This window comes from Pseudonaja textilis, chromosome 1 (assembly GCF_049901715.1).
Source record: "Pseudonaja textilis isolate UNSWEBS1 chromosome 1, rPseTex1.2, whole genome shotgun sequence".
Taxonomy (NCBI): Eukaryota; Metazoa; Chordata; class Lepidosauria; order Squamata; family Elapidae; genus Pseudonaja; species Pseudonaja textilis.
Genome location: NC_141990.1, coordinates 6652091 through 6665788, shown reverse-complemented (window position 1 = coordinate 6665788; position 13698 = coordinate 6652091). Strand labels below are relative to the sequence as shown.

The 13698-nt window shown below is 43.6% G+C and overlaps 1 protein-coding gene across 2 annotated transcripts in view; it reads left to right on the top strand.

The window, feature by feature from the left end:
- The window catches only part of MED13 (mediator complex subunit 13), a 145795-nt gene that overhangs the window by 129748 nt on the left and 2349 nt on the right, over window positions 1-13698 (top strand). Inside the window, exons 25-29 of one of the 2 annotated variants that reach the window (XM_026710143.2) lie at window positions 2013-2171; window positions 3555-3713; window positions 6898-7049; window positions 11393-11566; window positions 12527-12627. In XM_026710143.2, the coding sequence (XP_026565928.2) occupies window positions 2013-2171; window positions 3555-3713; window positions 6898-7049; window positions 11393-11566; window positions 12527-12627 (745 nt within the window). Of the gene's footprint in view, window positions 1-2012; window positions 2172-3554; window positions 3744-6897; window positions 7050-11392; window positions 11567-12526; window positions 12628-13698 lie in introns of both variants that reach the window. The other variant, XM_026710142.2, reaches the window with a different exon arrangement.

The following is a 13698-nucleotide window of genomic DNA, read 5'->3' as shown; positions in this document are numbered from 1 at the left end:
AAGGAGAAAGGGAAAGAGGAAAGACAAAGAAAAAGATGAGAAAATGGGAGGAGAGCAAGGAAGGAAAAACAAAGGAAAAGGGGAAGGAAAAAGGAAGGAGAATGAAGAGGGAAGGCAAAATGAAAGGAAGGAAGGAAATAGATTATAGTGAGAGTGAGGGAGGGTCTGGGGGAAGTCCTGCCTTTGTGCTTGGCCACCACAGGTGTCCCCAACACGAGTGATGTCGAGCTGGCCACACCCACCCCAGCCATGCTCAACCTCCACACCTACCCCGAGGCCAAACACAATCCTGATGTGTCCCTCAATGAAGTTTCCCACCCCTAGCCTAAATATACAGGTAATCCTTGCCTTACAACTATTCAATCTGTGACCATTCAAAGTTACAACGGCACTGAAGAAAGTGGCCTATGACTGTTTTTCACACTTACGACCTTTGCATCATTCCCTGTGTTCATGTGATCAAAATTCGGACGCTTGGCAACCGGCACGTATTTATGACGGCGTTGACAAAAGTGACTTATGGCTATTTTCACTCACACTTAGGATCAACCAACTCCCTATTTATGACGGTCGCAGTATCCAATTGCATACTGTAGAGGCCATGTGATCGCCTTTTGCGACCTTCTGACAAGCAAAGTCAACGGGGAAACAAGAATCACTTAACATCAATGTGACTTTGCAGTGTTTCTCTTTAACTACGGCAAGAAAGGTCGTAAAATGGGTCAACATTCACTTAACAGCTGTCTCACTTAGCAACAAGAAGTTTGAACACAATTGTGCTCATAAGTCAAGGACTACCTGTATCTGGCGTACAACTTTGATTTCGTTAGTCTTAATATCTATCTGGTACTCTTCAAACCATTTTTTAAAGGGCATGTTAGATCCCAGTTTTCTGCAGAAGGCAACTCCTGGCTGATAGACTTACTCTCTAGAAATCAGAGTTGTTCTCAAGAATTTGGGTGTGTAATCCTAGTATTAATATACATATTTGTTTTAAAATAGTTATTCAGTGTTTCAATGTGACATGTTAATGCCAATCACAATATTAAAGTATGCATCTTTCAACCTCTAATCTTTCCATCTAATTATTCCTTTTATTCTATTATATAAAATGTGTATACTAATTTCTTACTTCTACCTCTATTCTAGCTTCTAATTACATAAGTTTGACTAATGCAACAAGTATTATTGACATTATTATTGCTATTTGTATCAAAATGAACAATACCCAGATGCCACACTATTCATCTATTGAAGTTGATGTATATTTAAAAATAAATATCCAAAAAACTTTTTTAACAAATTGGGGTGTGGTTGGTTGCCCGTCTTGTTTTGTTAATTAGTTGGATCTATACGAGCCCGCTTTTATAGCTAATGAGCTTCCTATTAGGTCAATACAGGCAGTCCTCGACTTAAAACCATTTGTTTCATGACAATTCAAAGTTACAAAGGCACTGGAGAAAAGTGATTTATGACCCCATTCCACACTTATGACCACTGCAGCTTCTCTGTGGCCATGTGATCAAAATTCACATGCTTGGCAACTGGCATGTATTTATGACAGTTGCAATGTCCCAGGGTCATATGACAAAGCAAAAGTCAGTGGGGGGTTCACTTAACAACTGTGTGACTAACTTAACCACCACAGCGATCCACTTAACGATTGTGACAAGAATGGACTCAAAATGGGGCAAACTCTCTTCAGAACTGTTTTGCTTAGCAATGGAAATATGTTGGGTTCAGTTGCGGTTGTAAGTTGAGGAAACCCTGTAATTCTCACCAGTTTCCCATTTGGCTTTTCAGACTACAAGGCAAATAGCACATGGGCATCCTAACCGGTTGCAGTTTTAAAGTGGTGGGAAACTCCCGTTGCCTCGTTTCTTTTCAAATTCTCGAAGCACTTCCTTACGATTCTTTAAATGATAAACTTCTTCTCTGCAGACAATATTGCTTTCTGGAAGGCTGTGAAAAATGATGTCCCAGGTAGTCAGCCGCTCTTGTTTCCTTTCCAGATTGGAGCTGTTTATTGAGTCGCCGGAACCTGCAGTCTCTTAGCAAGAGGCTCAAAGATATGTGCAGGATGTGTGGGATTTCCGCTGCTGATTCCCCCAGCATTCTCAGTGCTTGCTTAGTGGCTATGGAACCTCAAGGATCCTTTGTGATCATGCCAGGTATGCACAGCATCCTTTCATCCTATTCGAATGTCCGCAAAGAGGAGTTTTAATATTGTAAGCTGCTCAGAGTTACTTCGGGGTAAGATAGGCATCTAATAAATTTTACAAACAAAGAAACAAATAAGTAAAAATATAGGCTTGACAGGAATTTTACAAAGGGAGGGAGGAGGGAAGGGAAGGAAGGAAGGAAGGAAGAAAAAGAGGGAAGGAAAGATTCTTGAGCAAACAAGAAGTAAATTGATGGAGGAAGAATTAAGGAAGGTGAAAGAGGTAGGAAAGGAAAAGAAAGGAAAGGAGGAAGGGAAGGGAAGGGAAGGGAAGGGAAGGGAAGGGAAGGAAGGAAGGAAGGAAGGAAGGAAGGAAGGAAGGAAGGAAGGAAGGAAGGAAGGAAGGAAGGAAGGAAGGAAGGAAGGGCAAAGATAGGATTGAGCCCTGGTGATACCGTGATTAGAATACAGCATTGCAGGCAAATTCTGCCCATAGTCTGGAGTTTGATGGGGATCGAGGTTGATTCAACCTTTCATCCTTCCGAGCTCATTAAAATGAGAACCCAGATTGTTGTGGGCAACATGCTGACATTACAAACCACCCAGAGAGTGCTATAAGACACTCTGGGGGCAGTAGATACATCTAAGTGCTTTTGCTATTGAAGTACACTCCCCCAAAAACTCGGAGCTCTCTGTCCAGAGAAGTGCAATGATCCACTAAGATCCTGTGCAAGACCCTCAAACTCCCCAGGCTTCTGGTAGAGAACTGAGTTGAGGAAGGTACAGACCACCCATAAGGATGGCACAGTGGGGAGAATGCAGTATTTCAGGCTAACTTTGCCCACAGTCTGACCAGCCCAAGGTTGACTCAGCCTTCCCTTCTTCTAAGGTCAGTCGTTGAGGACCCAGATTATTGGGGGCAACAGGCTGACTCTGTAAAATTGCTCAGAGGGGGCTCTAAAGCCCCATGGAGAGAGATATAAGTCTTAAGTGCTAGCGCTATTGCAGGCAAACTCTGCCAACTGCCAGCAGTTTGATTCCCACCTGATCCAGGTTGACTCAGCCTTCCATCCTTCCGAGGTCAGTCAAATGAGGATCCAGATTGTTGTGGGGGCGAGATGACGACTCTGTAAACTGCTCAGAGAGGGCTGTAAATCACCATGAAGTGGTATACAAGTCTAAGAGCTAGCGCTATTGCAGATTAACTGTGCCCACTGCCAGGGTCAGTCAAACGAGGACCCAGATTGTTGGGGGCAATAGGCTGACTCTGTAAACCCACGTAGAGAGGGCTGTAAAGCACTGTGAAGCAGTATGTGAGTCTAAGTGCTATTGCTATTGCTGTTTGCTATGGGCTCCCATGGGTAATTCTCCTCCATTCTTCCTTTTTCTAAAGACTCCGTATCCACCGGCTCAGTGTTTGGACGCAGCACTACCCTAAACATGCAGACCTCCCAGCTCAACACCCCCCAGGACACTTCGTGCACTCATATACTTGTGTTCCCCACATCTGCGTCCGTGCAGCTGGCACCGTCCACCTACACCACTGAAACTGGTTTGGAACTGGCCTTTAATACGAACAATGGTTTGTGTGTGCGTGTGTGCACGTGTGCGTGTGCCTGCGTGGGCGTGTGTGTGGGAATGTTAACCACTGAATAGTTCGATTGATAGAAAAGGGAGAGGACCGCAGGCTAAGATGCAGCCGTTTTATTGGATCGGGATGTGGAAGGCAGCCGTGCCCATTGGTCCTGTGGACTCTTTCCTTGGTTCAAGTAGTCCTTGACTTACGACCGTAATTGAGCCCAAAATTTCTGTGGCTAAGCCCAAGACGGTTGTTAAGTGCCGCATTTTGCAACCTTTTTTTTTTTTTTTTTTTGGCTTCAGGTGTTAAGCGAATCACTGCTGTTGTGCGGTCCTTAAGCAAATTGGCTTCCCCATTGACTTTGCTTTTTCAGAAGGTCGCAAAAGGTGATCCCATGACCTCAGAACACTGAAACCGTCATAAACACATGCCAGTTATCAAGCACCGATTTTGATTACGTGATCACAGAGCTGCAACGGTCATTAAGTGTGAAAACTGGCACTAAATCACTTTTCTCCAGGGCCATTGCAACTTCAAAGTGTCACTGAATGGTTGTAAATTGAGGACTACTTGCAATCTCTGGGTGTGGGGGTTTCCTTCCATCTGGTTCAGGACTCCCAAACACTACTCTCCATGAGCATAGTGAAGTGTTAATGTGAAATGAAGTGTTAATACCACTTTATAATGCCTTGGTAAGGCCACACTTGGAATGATGCATCCAGTTTTCATTGCCACGATGTAAAAAAGGTGTTGAGAGTCTAGAAAGAGTGCAGGGAAGAGCAAGAAAGATGATGAGGGGACTGGAGGCTAAAACATACAAAGAACGGTTGCAGAAATTGAGTATGTCTAGTTTGAGGAAAAGAAGGACTGAGGGGTGACATGATAGCAGTCTTCCAATATTTGAGGGGCTGCCACAAAGAAAAGGGGGTCAATCTATTCTCCAAAGCATCTGAGGGCAGGACAAGAAGCAATGGGTGGAAACTAATCAAGGGAGAAGCAACTTGGAAATAAAAAGAGATTGGACAACCATTTGTCTTATAGAGTTTCCTGCCTAAAGAGAGGGTAGGACTACTCTGTTATTCTATTCTATAGGTAGACCCCACTTACTAACTACAATTGGGACTGGCAACTCTATTGCTAAGTGGCATGGTCATTAAGTGAAATGACATTTGGACCCACCAACTTAAAACGTCAATTCCGGCTGTGGTAAGGCAAATCCCAGGTCATTAAATGCGACTGTGACTCATGACTTTGTGCCAGCTTCCCCGTTGCCTTCCCTTGTTGGAATCTGGCTGTGGGGTGTTGCAATCGGTGGCCCTGGGATTATGGGATGCTGTGACTATTGTAAATGCATGCTGGTTTCTAAGCACCCAGATCACATGAGGGCGCTGAAAAAAAATAATTTATGGCCGGTCTTTGCACTTTACAACCATTGCAACACCCCTAAAGTCATTATTCACTTAACAATTGCATTGATTACTTTAAACAACCATCAGGCTTGGTTCACTTAACCACTTGCTTAGCAATGGAAATCCTGGTCCCAGTTATAGTCATAAGTTGAGGACTACCTGCATAGAAGTCCTTCACTGTAACGAAGCAGCCTTTTAATTTAGTTTGCAGAAACTATACTGAGCATTTTAGAACTTATGCCACTCTCAACTGAAAATTTTGCTCATAATATAGTATGAAAGAGTATGTGGTCATAAGTCAAGGATCGCCTGTATAGATGTATCCTTCCCATGCAACAGTATGAAGGAGAATGTGCCGAGCCAGTTCTTTGTAGTTGGAAACTAATGCAATAAATTAAACAAGACAGACTTGCAAAGGGTCAAACGTTAGGCAGACTTAATAACTGCCAATTCAATTGCTATGTTAGGCACTGAATATCCTGGCTGCATAACAGTTTAGATCCTGCCTTTATACTGTAGTTCAGCGCCAAATAGTAACTCTACAGATCAGATAAGATTGGGTCTCTTCCCTGAAGAATTAACATGTAGTGCAGGGCTGGGCAACTATAACTATAAAAAGGAACTAGTCAGATCTTAGTTTGCATAGATCGGGGTGAGCAACTATGGCCACTTTACAATCTGTGGACTTTAATTGCCAGAATACCTGAGTCAATATGGGTATATCAGGAATCCTGGGCGTTGAAGTCCACAGGTTGTAAATTTGCCACGGTTGCCCACCCCTGATATAGTGGGACCCAGGAAAGGAGCCTTTTACTATGACTGACCCATCTCATTCATCTAGCCATCCATCCGATTTCTATAGCCGCTCATCTCAGTCAATGACTCTGGGTGAATTACAGTTTTTTTTAAAAAAAACCATATTACAATGAAGGCACTAAAACTTTTTAAAGCAATAAAAAAACCCAAAATAAATAAATGTAAATTGCAGCCGAGATGCTTGGCTAGTAGCAATACAGCCAACGAAGGGGGCACTTGAAACATTCAGCACCCCTGGCTAGGGGAATGTAGTCGGCTTTCTAGGGCCTTGCAAAAGAGGCTAACAGTTGGAGCCATGTTAATCTCCGAAGGGAAAATGTTCCATAGAATAGGGGCCGCTGGGGATAAACCTGTTTTTGGTCCTCATTCTTTGGCTGACGGTATCTGCAGCATACCCATTCTGCTAGATCGAATTAGACATGCAGAAAGGACTGGGAGAAGATGGTTCCTCAAGGAACCCGGCCTCAAACCATGTAGGGCTTTAAAGGGGACAAGCCAGCATTTTGAATTGACCCTGGAAACACAACACAGCTGGTTATGGAATACCACCCCCTTTAGCTTTCTGGAAAGCCAGTAAAACCTGGCTGTACAAGTAGGCTCCGTTGGTAGCGTTACAGTCTGTGGAGGGTTGTTGGGAAACCTGGTGGGGAGGGGGGGCGTTGATTAAAGTGCCAGGTTTTTGTTATGTCATGTTTTTAAAAATAATTTTGCTGTTCTTGTGAGCTGTTCAGAATTGTTTCAAGATGGGCAGCCATTCACATCACAGCAAATCAAATCAAATCAAATCCCATCAAATCTATAAGCCAATTCACACTCATTGGGTCTAACATTGGATGGATGTGTGTCTTTCTTCTTTTTTTAAAAAAAAAACAACTATGTGAGTTGCTCCTCTTAGTCAATGTTTTCTATTTCTGTGAATCTTTTCTTTCAAGATGGACCAGATGGAATGGGACTCTTTGATTTGCTGGACACTGCGGATGAACTCGACCCTGATCTCATAAACATCCTTCCTGTTGCATCCCCAACAGGATCCCCTGTTCACTCACCAGGTTCTCACTTCACCCATGGAGGTGATATGGGCAAGGTAACTTTGCATGAGAAAACAGATTTTTTGGGGGGGAGCTGATTGAAATTTCTTCTTAGATATAGTGATTACTTCAGAATATTTAAATGCTTCTGCAGCCAATACTCACAGGTTCACAATAATGATGATGATGAGAGTGATCAGGGTGATCAGATCTACAAAACTATAATTTGATTATCGTAGTAGGTGGCCAAGCTAATCCTGAAAAGGTTAAGCAGGGTTCCACCAAGTAAGCACTTGAATGGGAAACCTCCCATCGGCTGCAATTAACCAGGGAGAGGAGTGGAGTTCAAAGCACTAAGAGTTTTTTTTTTGTCACGTATACACCAGAATCTGGTTAGTTAACAGTTGAAGCTCAGTTGGCGTTAGATAAAGATCAGTGTAATTCATGGAGGGCTAGACTTGGTTTTCTTGTGGATGCACAATGATTCCAAACTGATGACGCGTTTTACTCCACTACCCTCCAATCCAGCCTGCTCAACTCCTAGACCTCTAAGCTTGTAGGCTAGTTTGGGAACCAAAAAAACAGAACCTCAGAAGAAGACAAATCTTTCATGTTGTTGTCAAGATAAGGGCAGGGAAGGGCCATTCTAGCCACCAGGAATTAAATGCGACTTGAAAGCAACATCACTTATAGTGTGATCACCCTTACAACATGCTACCCAGTTCTAACTGTAGCATGTTAAAAGGAAAATACGGAGCTGGAGGTGGTGGCCAAAATAGCAGCCAAAATGATCAGGAGGTTGAATTATCATTCCTCAGAAGCAAATACTATTCTGGGAAGAGGGGGAAATAAGGGAAAATGTAATACACATTTATGGAATTATGCATGGGAAGGATACATCTATACAGGCGATCCTTGACTTCTGACCACAGTTGAGCCCAGCATTTCTGTTGCTAGGCAAAACATTTGTTAAGTGGTTTTTGCCCCATTTTACAACCGTTCTTGCCACAGTTGTTAAATGAATCACTACCATTGTTAAGTTACTATCACAGTTGTTAAGTGAATCTGGCTTCCCCATTGACTTTGGCTGAGAAAAGGTCGCAAAGTGGGGGGGGGGGAATTACATCATCCCCGGGACACTGCAACCATCATAAATACGAGTCAGTTGCCAAGTGGCTGAATTTTGATCATGTGCTCCTGGGGATGCTGCTACAGTCCTAAATGTGAAAAACGGGTCGTAAGTCCCTTTTTGCAGTGCCGTTATAACTTTGAACGCTCACTAAACAAACTGTTGTAAGTCGAGGACTACCTTTAAAAATAAACCCAATGCGCTGAGAAGTTTGCAGAATGATAAAACACAAATAATAAACGTGTAATTCCACATCATCAGGATAGAAAGTTGGCAGCCTAGTGCGGTACAGTCAAACAAAGACTATTAATAATTAGTCACCAGGTGCCTGCTAAAGCAAAATGATTTTCACTGCTCTCTGGAGGCACTTCTGTTGACTGTCGACTGTCAGCAGTTTGGCACTTTGAGTCTCACCGGCTCAAGGTTGACTCAGCCTTCCATCCTTCCGAGATCGGTAAAATGAGGAACCAGATAGTTAGGGGACAATAGGCTGATTCTGTAAACCGCTTAGAGAGGGCTGCAAAGCGGTATATAAGTCTTTAAGTGCTGTTGCTATTCTTTGATGGTGTTGTTTTGGCCATCCATTCCAAAAGACTCGGGGTGGGGTGGGGGGGTGTCAACTCATAAAATATTCCTATGGTCTTTTTAGAATTGCCAACAGAAAGGGGTTTGAAAGAGCAGTGCAGCAGCTTGGAAATCAAAAGTGCGTTCCATTAATAGTTTTTCAAAGATAGTAACTAGGTGACTGAACTTTCTGCCAGGCAAATATCTAACTGGAGAGCATGATTGATGACTCTTGGCTGTGGATGTGTCTCATTGGAGAATATGAATTATGATACACCATGGGGGGGCGGGGGAACCAGGGTCAAGGATGACAATAAATTACATGTCTCAGAGTCGGCTACACCCAGGCAGTGCCAGACATCTTAACTCTCAATAAATCCTTTTGAAGTATTGGACGTTTGGCTCAAGACTCATGATTTAATTGGGGTAACTGCTGGAATCATGACAGTGGGCTTACAACATGAAATATACAATGATAGGTTGGTTTTAACATTAAGTAATTAATTGAAGACTTAAATAATTATCAGGTAACTAATACCTAATCCGACAGTGGCACAGTGGTTAGAATGCAGTATTGCAGGCTGACTCTGGCAACTGCCAGGAGTTCGATCCTGACCAGCTCAAGATTGACCCAGCTTTCCATCCTTAAGAGGTGGGTCAAATGTGGACCCAGATTGTTGGGTGCAGGGGGGGGGGGAAGATGCTGACTCTGTAAAACCCCTTAGCAAGGGCTGTAAAAGCACTGGGAAGCGGTATATAAGTCTAAGTGCTATTTCTATCTCCGGAGATAAAAGATAAAATCATCCATAATAAGGTGGCCACTCTAAATGAGGCTTGTCCTCAAGCTTTATGATCCCTTGATTTCTCATGGGTGGGCAGATTCCCCCTGGGGTGGGATGGGGACAGTCCGTAAAGTAAGCTGGAGACAAGCCTTGAAGGACTTTATAAGACAAAACCAGCACTTTGAATTTGGCCGATAAACAATGACAGTTTGTGCAGTGCTGGGAGTATGTGTGTGTTTTTCTCCCTTCTGTGCAGGTAGTCCTCGACTTACAACGGTCCATTTAGTAACCGTTCAAAAGTTACAACAACATTGTCGATCTTTTTGCACAGTTGCAACCTTTGCAGCATCCCCATGGTCACATGATCAAAATTCAGATGCTTGGCAACTGATTCGTATTAATGACCGTCGCAGCATCCCTGTGTCACGTGACCCACCTTTTGCAACCTCCTGGCAAGCAGAGTCAATGCGGAAGCCAGATTCGCTTTAACAACCAGGTTACTAACTTGTCAACTGCAGCGATTCACTTAACAACTGTGGCAAGGAAAGATCGTAAAACGGGGCAAAACCCACTTAACAAATGTCTCACTTAACAACAACCATTTCAGGCTCAATTGTGATCGTACGATGAGGACTACCTGTAATGCTAGAACCAAGCAGGATATTTCAGTGAAGCTGAATGGTAGATGACATCCAAAGTAAAATTCCAGTTTTCATACAGGTAGTCCTTGATGTGTGACCACAGTTGGGACCAGAATTAGCATTGCTAAACAGGACAGTTGTTAAGTGAACCAGGCCCAATTTTACGACTTTTTCTTGTTCTGGTTTTCTTTTTTTAAGCTAAACACTGCAGTTGTTAAGTGAATCATTGCAGCTGATAAGAAAATCTACCTTCCTGCATTGTGTTTGCTTGTTGGACGTTGGCTGGGAAAGTTTCAAATAGCAATCAGCTGATCCCAGGACATTGCAACGGTCGTAAATACACGCCAGTTGCCAAGGGCCCACATTTAGACCACATGTTCATGGGGATGCTGCAGCAGTCATAAGTGTGAACACTGGCATACATTGCTTTTTACCAACGCCATTGTAACTTCAAATGGTTGTAAGATGCGGACTACCTGTAGTACATGCTTAAACTCATATAGTGCCTGATGAAATCAACCAGTAGGAGATAGGGTAATGGTGAGCAACTGAACTCCTTTTTAAGGTGAATTTAAAAGGCTGTAAACTCTTTGATTAGGAGGAGTAAGGAAGTGTGTGTGTGTGTGCGTGCGTGTGATACATTACTTTTTTCAATGCCGTTAAGTTCAAATGGTCATGAAACAAATGGTCGTAAGACAGAGACTATAATTAAACTCACATAGTGTCCAATGAAATCGACCAGCAGAAGATAGGGTAATGGTGAGCAACTGAAGTCCTTTTTAAGGTGAATTTAATAAATTTCCAGGCGATGAGGCTATTGATGGCTGTAAACTCTGTGGTTAGGAGGGGTAAGGAAAGTGTGTGCGCGTGTGAGTGAGAGAGGGAAAGAGAGCTCCCTATATCTTGCTTGTAAGTTCACCAGGAGCAACTGGCAGATCACTACCAGAAACAGAATACTCAATTGGTGGATTATAGCATTAGCACTAGCACTTAGACTTATATACCGCTTTATAGTGCTTTACAGCCCCCTCTTAAGAGGTTTACAGAGTCAGCATATTGCCCCCAACAATTTGGATCGTCATTTTACCCATCTCAGAAGGGTGGGAGGCTGAGTCAAGCTGGAACCTGGTGGGGTTTGAACTGCCAAACTGTAGGCAGCCGGCAGACAGCAGAAGTAGCTTGCAGGACTGCACTCTTAACCCCTGCGCCACAGAGGCTCCCTATATAATTAGAGCCCTTTGAGGTTGATGCTAAATGCCAGTTTTCTCTCTTGGTCGTATCAGGGTCAAGGTACAGACCGGCTGCTCTCAACCGAATCCCACGATGAAGTCCCCAACATTCTTCAGCAGCCGTTGGCCCTCGGCTACTTCGTCTCTACCGCGAAAGCAGGTCCGTTGCCTGACTGGTTTTGGTCGGCATGTCCTCAAGCACAAAATCAGTGCCCTCTGTTTCTTAAGGTAAGGAGCTCCTGTTGCTGGGGGGTTGTGGGAGGGCAGGGCAGGAGCATTGGTCAAAGTTTATGTCAGAAACAGGAGAGCTAAAGCCATAAGGACCGGGTTCCCTTTTCCTCGTGTTATTTCTGCGGGACACTTTTCGGAAAGGAAAGGGAGAGGAAAAGCGAATGGGGGGAAGGGAAGAGAAGGGGAAAGGAAAGGAGCACTCTTCTCTCTTATGCCATGGAGGTTTTGAATCATCCCGGTCATGGTTGTCCCAAAGTGCTTTTCCAAAAAGGCAACTAGACTTTCCTGGGTTTTTGTTTTTTGTTTTTTAAAAAAGGCTTTGCTTCTCATCCAAGGAGCTCCTTCAGTTGTGAAAAGCACCTTTGGGACAAAAGGAGAAGGAAAGGAGATAGGAGACGGAAAAGGAAAGGGAAAAGGGAAGGGAAGGAGAGGAAAGGAATGGAAGCGGTTAGGGAAGGAGGGAAGGGGAAAGGAGAGGAAAGGAAAGGAAAGAAAAGGAAAGGAAGGGTGGAAAAGAAAGGGAAGGAAGGAAAGAAGATTGAGGAAGCGACGGAAAGGAAGGAAAGGGGAATAGAGGAAGGCAAGGAGAATGGAGAAAGGATAGTAAAGAAAGACATATTGATTACGGCAGGCAGAAAAGAAGTGTCCTCTATATTACAACGTAGCTGTAAAATATGTTCATGAAATGTATACCTCACTGCTGCTTTTTCAGAGCAGGAGGGAACTTCTGCCCAAAGAGGTAACAAGCCGCAAGTCTTAGGAGTCGGCTGTAACCAAGGACACTTAGCACAGAACTCCTGCCTTTCCTTCCAAGGCCTAAGCCACAATTCCTAGTGTTTTCTTTTTCTGAGATTTTGCCCCATAGCTAGAGCATCCATTGCAGATTGAATTGGGAGATAACAGATCACATGAGCTTCCCTCTGAGCACTGACTCTGGGCTTTGGCATTTTCTTAAAGGCTTCTTTGCACCTCCACGTGCCTTCAGTGCAGTCGGACGAGCTACTTCACAGTAAACACTCCCACCCTCTTGACTCGAATCAAACTTCCGATGTCCTCAGGTAAGCGTGTTCCCTGCATGCGTCGAGTATGTTTATCGCAGAAGTGCATTTTTCATTGTTTAAAGATTCACTACTGGGCACATCTCTGTTTTGACCTGTCAGTAGCTTCCTGCTTGTTTGTTTGTTTTATTTTGCCCTTCTATCTCAGTATAAGCCAAGGTCCGTAGACTTGGCAACTGTAAGATCTGTGGACTCCAACTCCCAGAACTCCCCAGTCAGCTATTCAACTTCTGGGAGTTGAAGTCTACAAGTCTTAAAGTTGCCAAGGTTGGAAAGTCCTTATACTGTATAATCCATAGACCTTGGGAGACTGGGCCAAGAGACACAGATAAGTCAGATAAGAGACAGAAGAGCCCTGGACAGAGGTGGAACACCACCACTACTACTACTACTACTACTACTACTACTTCTTCTTCTTCTTCTTCTTCTTCTTCTTCTTCTTCTTCTTCTTCTTCTTCTTCTTCTTTCTTCTTCTTCCTTCTTCTCCTCCTCCTTCCTCTTCCTTTCATCTTCTCCTTCTCCTTCCTCTTCTTCTTCTTCTTCTTCTTCTTCTTCTTCTTCTTCTTCTTCTTCTTCTTCTTCTTCTTCTTCTTCTTCTTCTTCTTCTTCTTCTTCTTCTTCTTCTTCTTCTTCTTCTTCTTCTTTCTCCTTCTTCCTTCTTCCTTCTTCTCCTCCTCCTTCTTACTTCTTCTTTTTCTCCTCCTCCTCCTCCTCCTCCTCCTCCCCCTCCCCTCCTCTTCTTCCTCATCCTCCCCTCTCCTCCTCCTTCCCCTATCCCTATTATAACAACAACTTCTACTACTACTGCTGCTACTACTTTCTGCAGTCATCCAGACTGAATTTGCATTTTTACCCCTATCAAGTTCTTCCTGAGAGCCTGGAATAAGCAGATTTTTATTATTATTAAATTAATTTGCCACTCATTTTGTGGTTTGAGGCCACACTGAGCAACCCTGAAAGGAATCCTCGCTAATTTCTTCACCCTGTAAAGGACACAGGGTGAGAAATTTAGAGGTAGTCCCGGACTTACAACAATTCATTTAGTGACTGTTCAAAGTTCAAACGGCATTG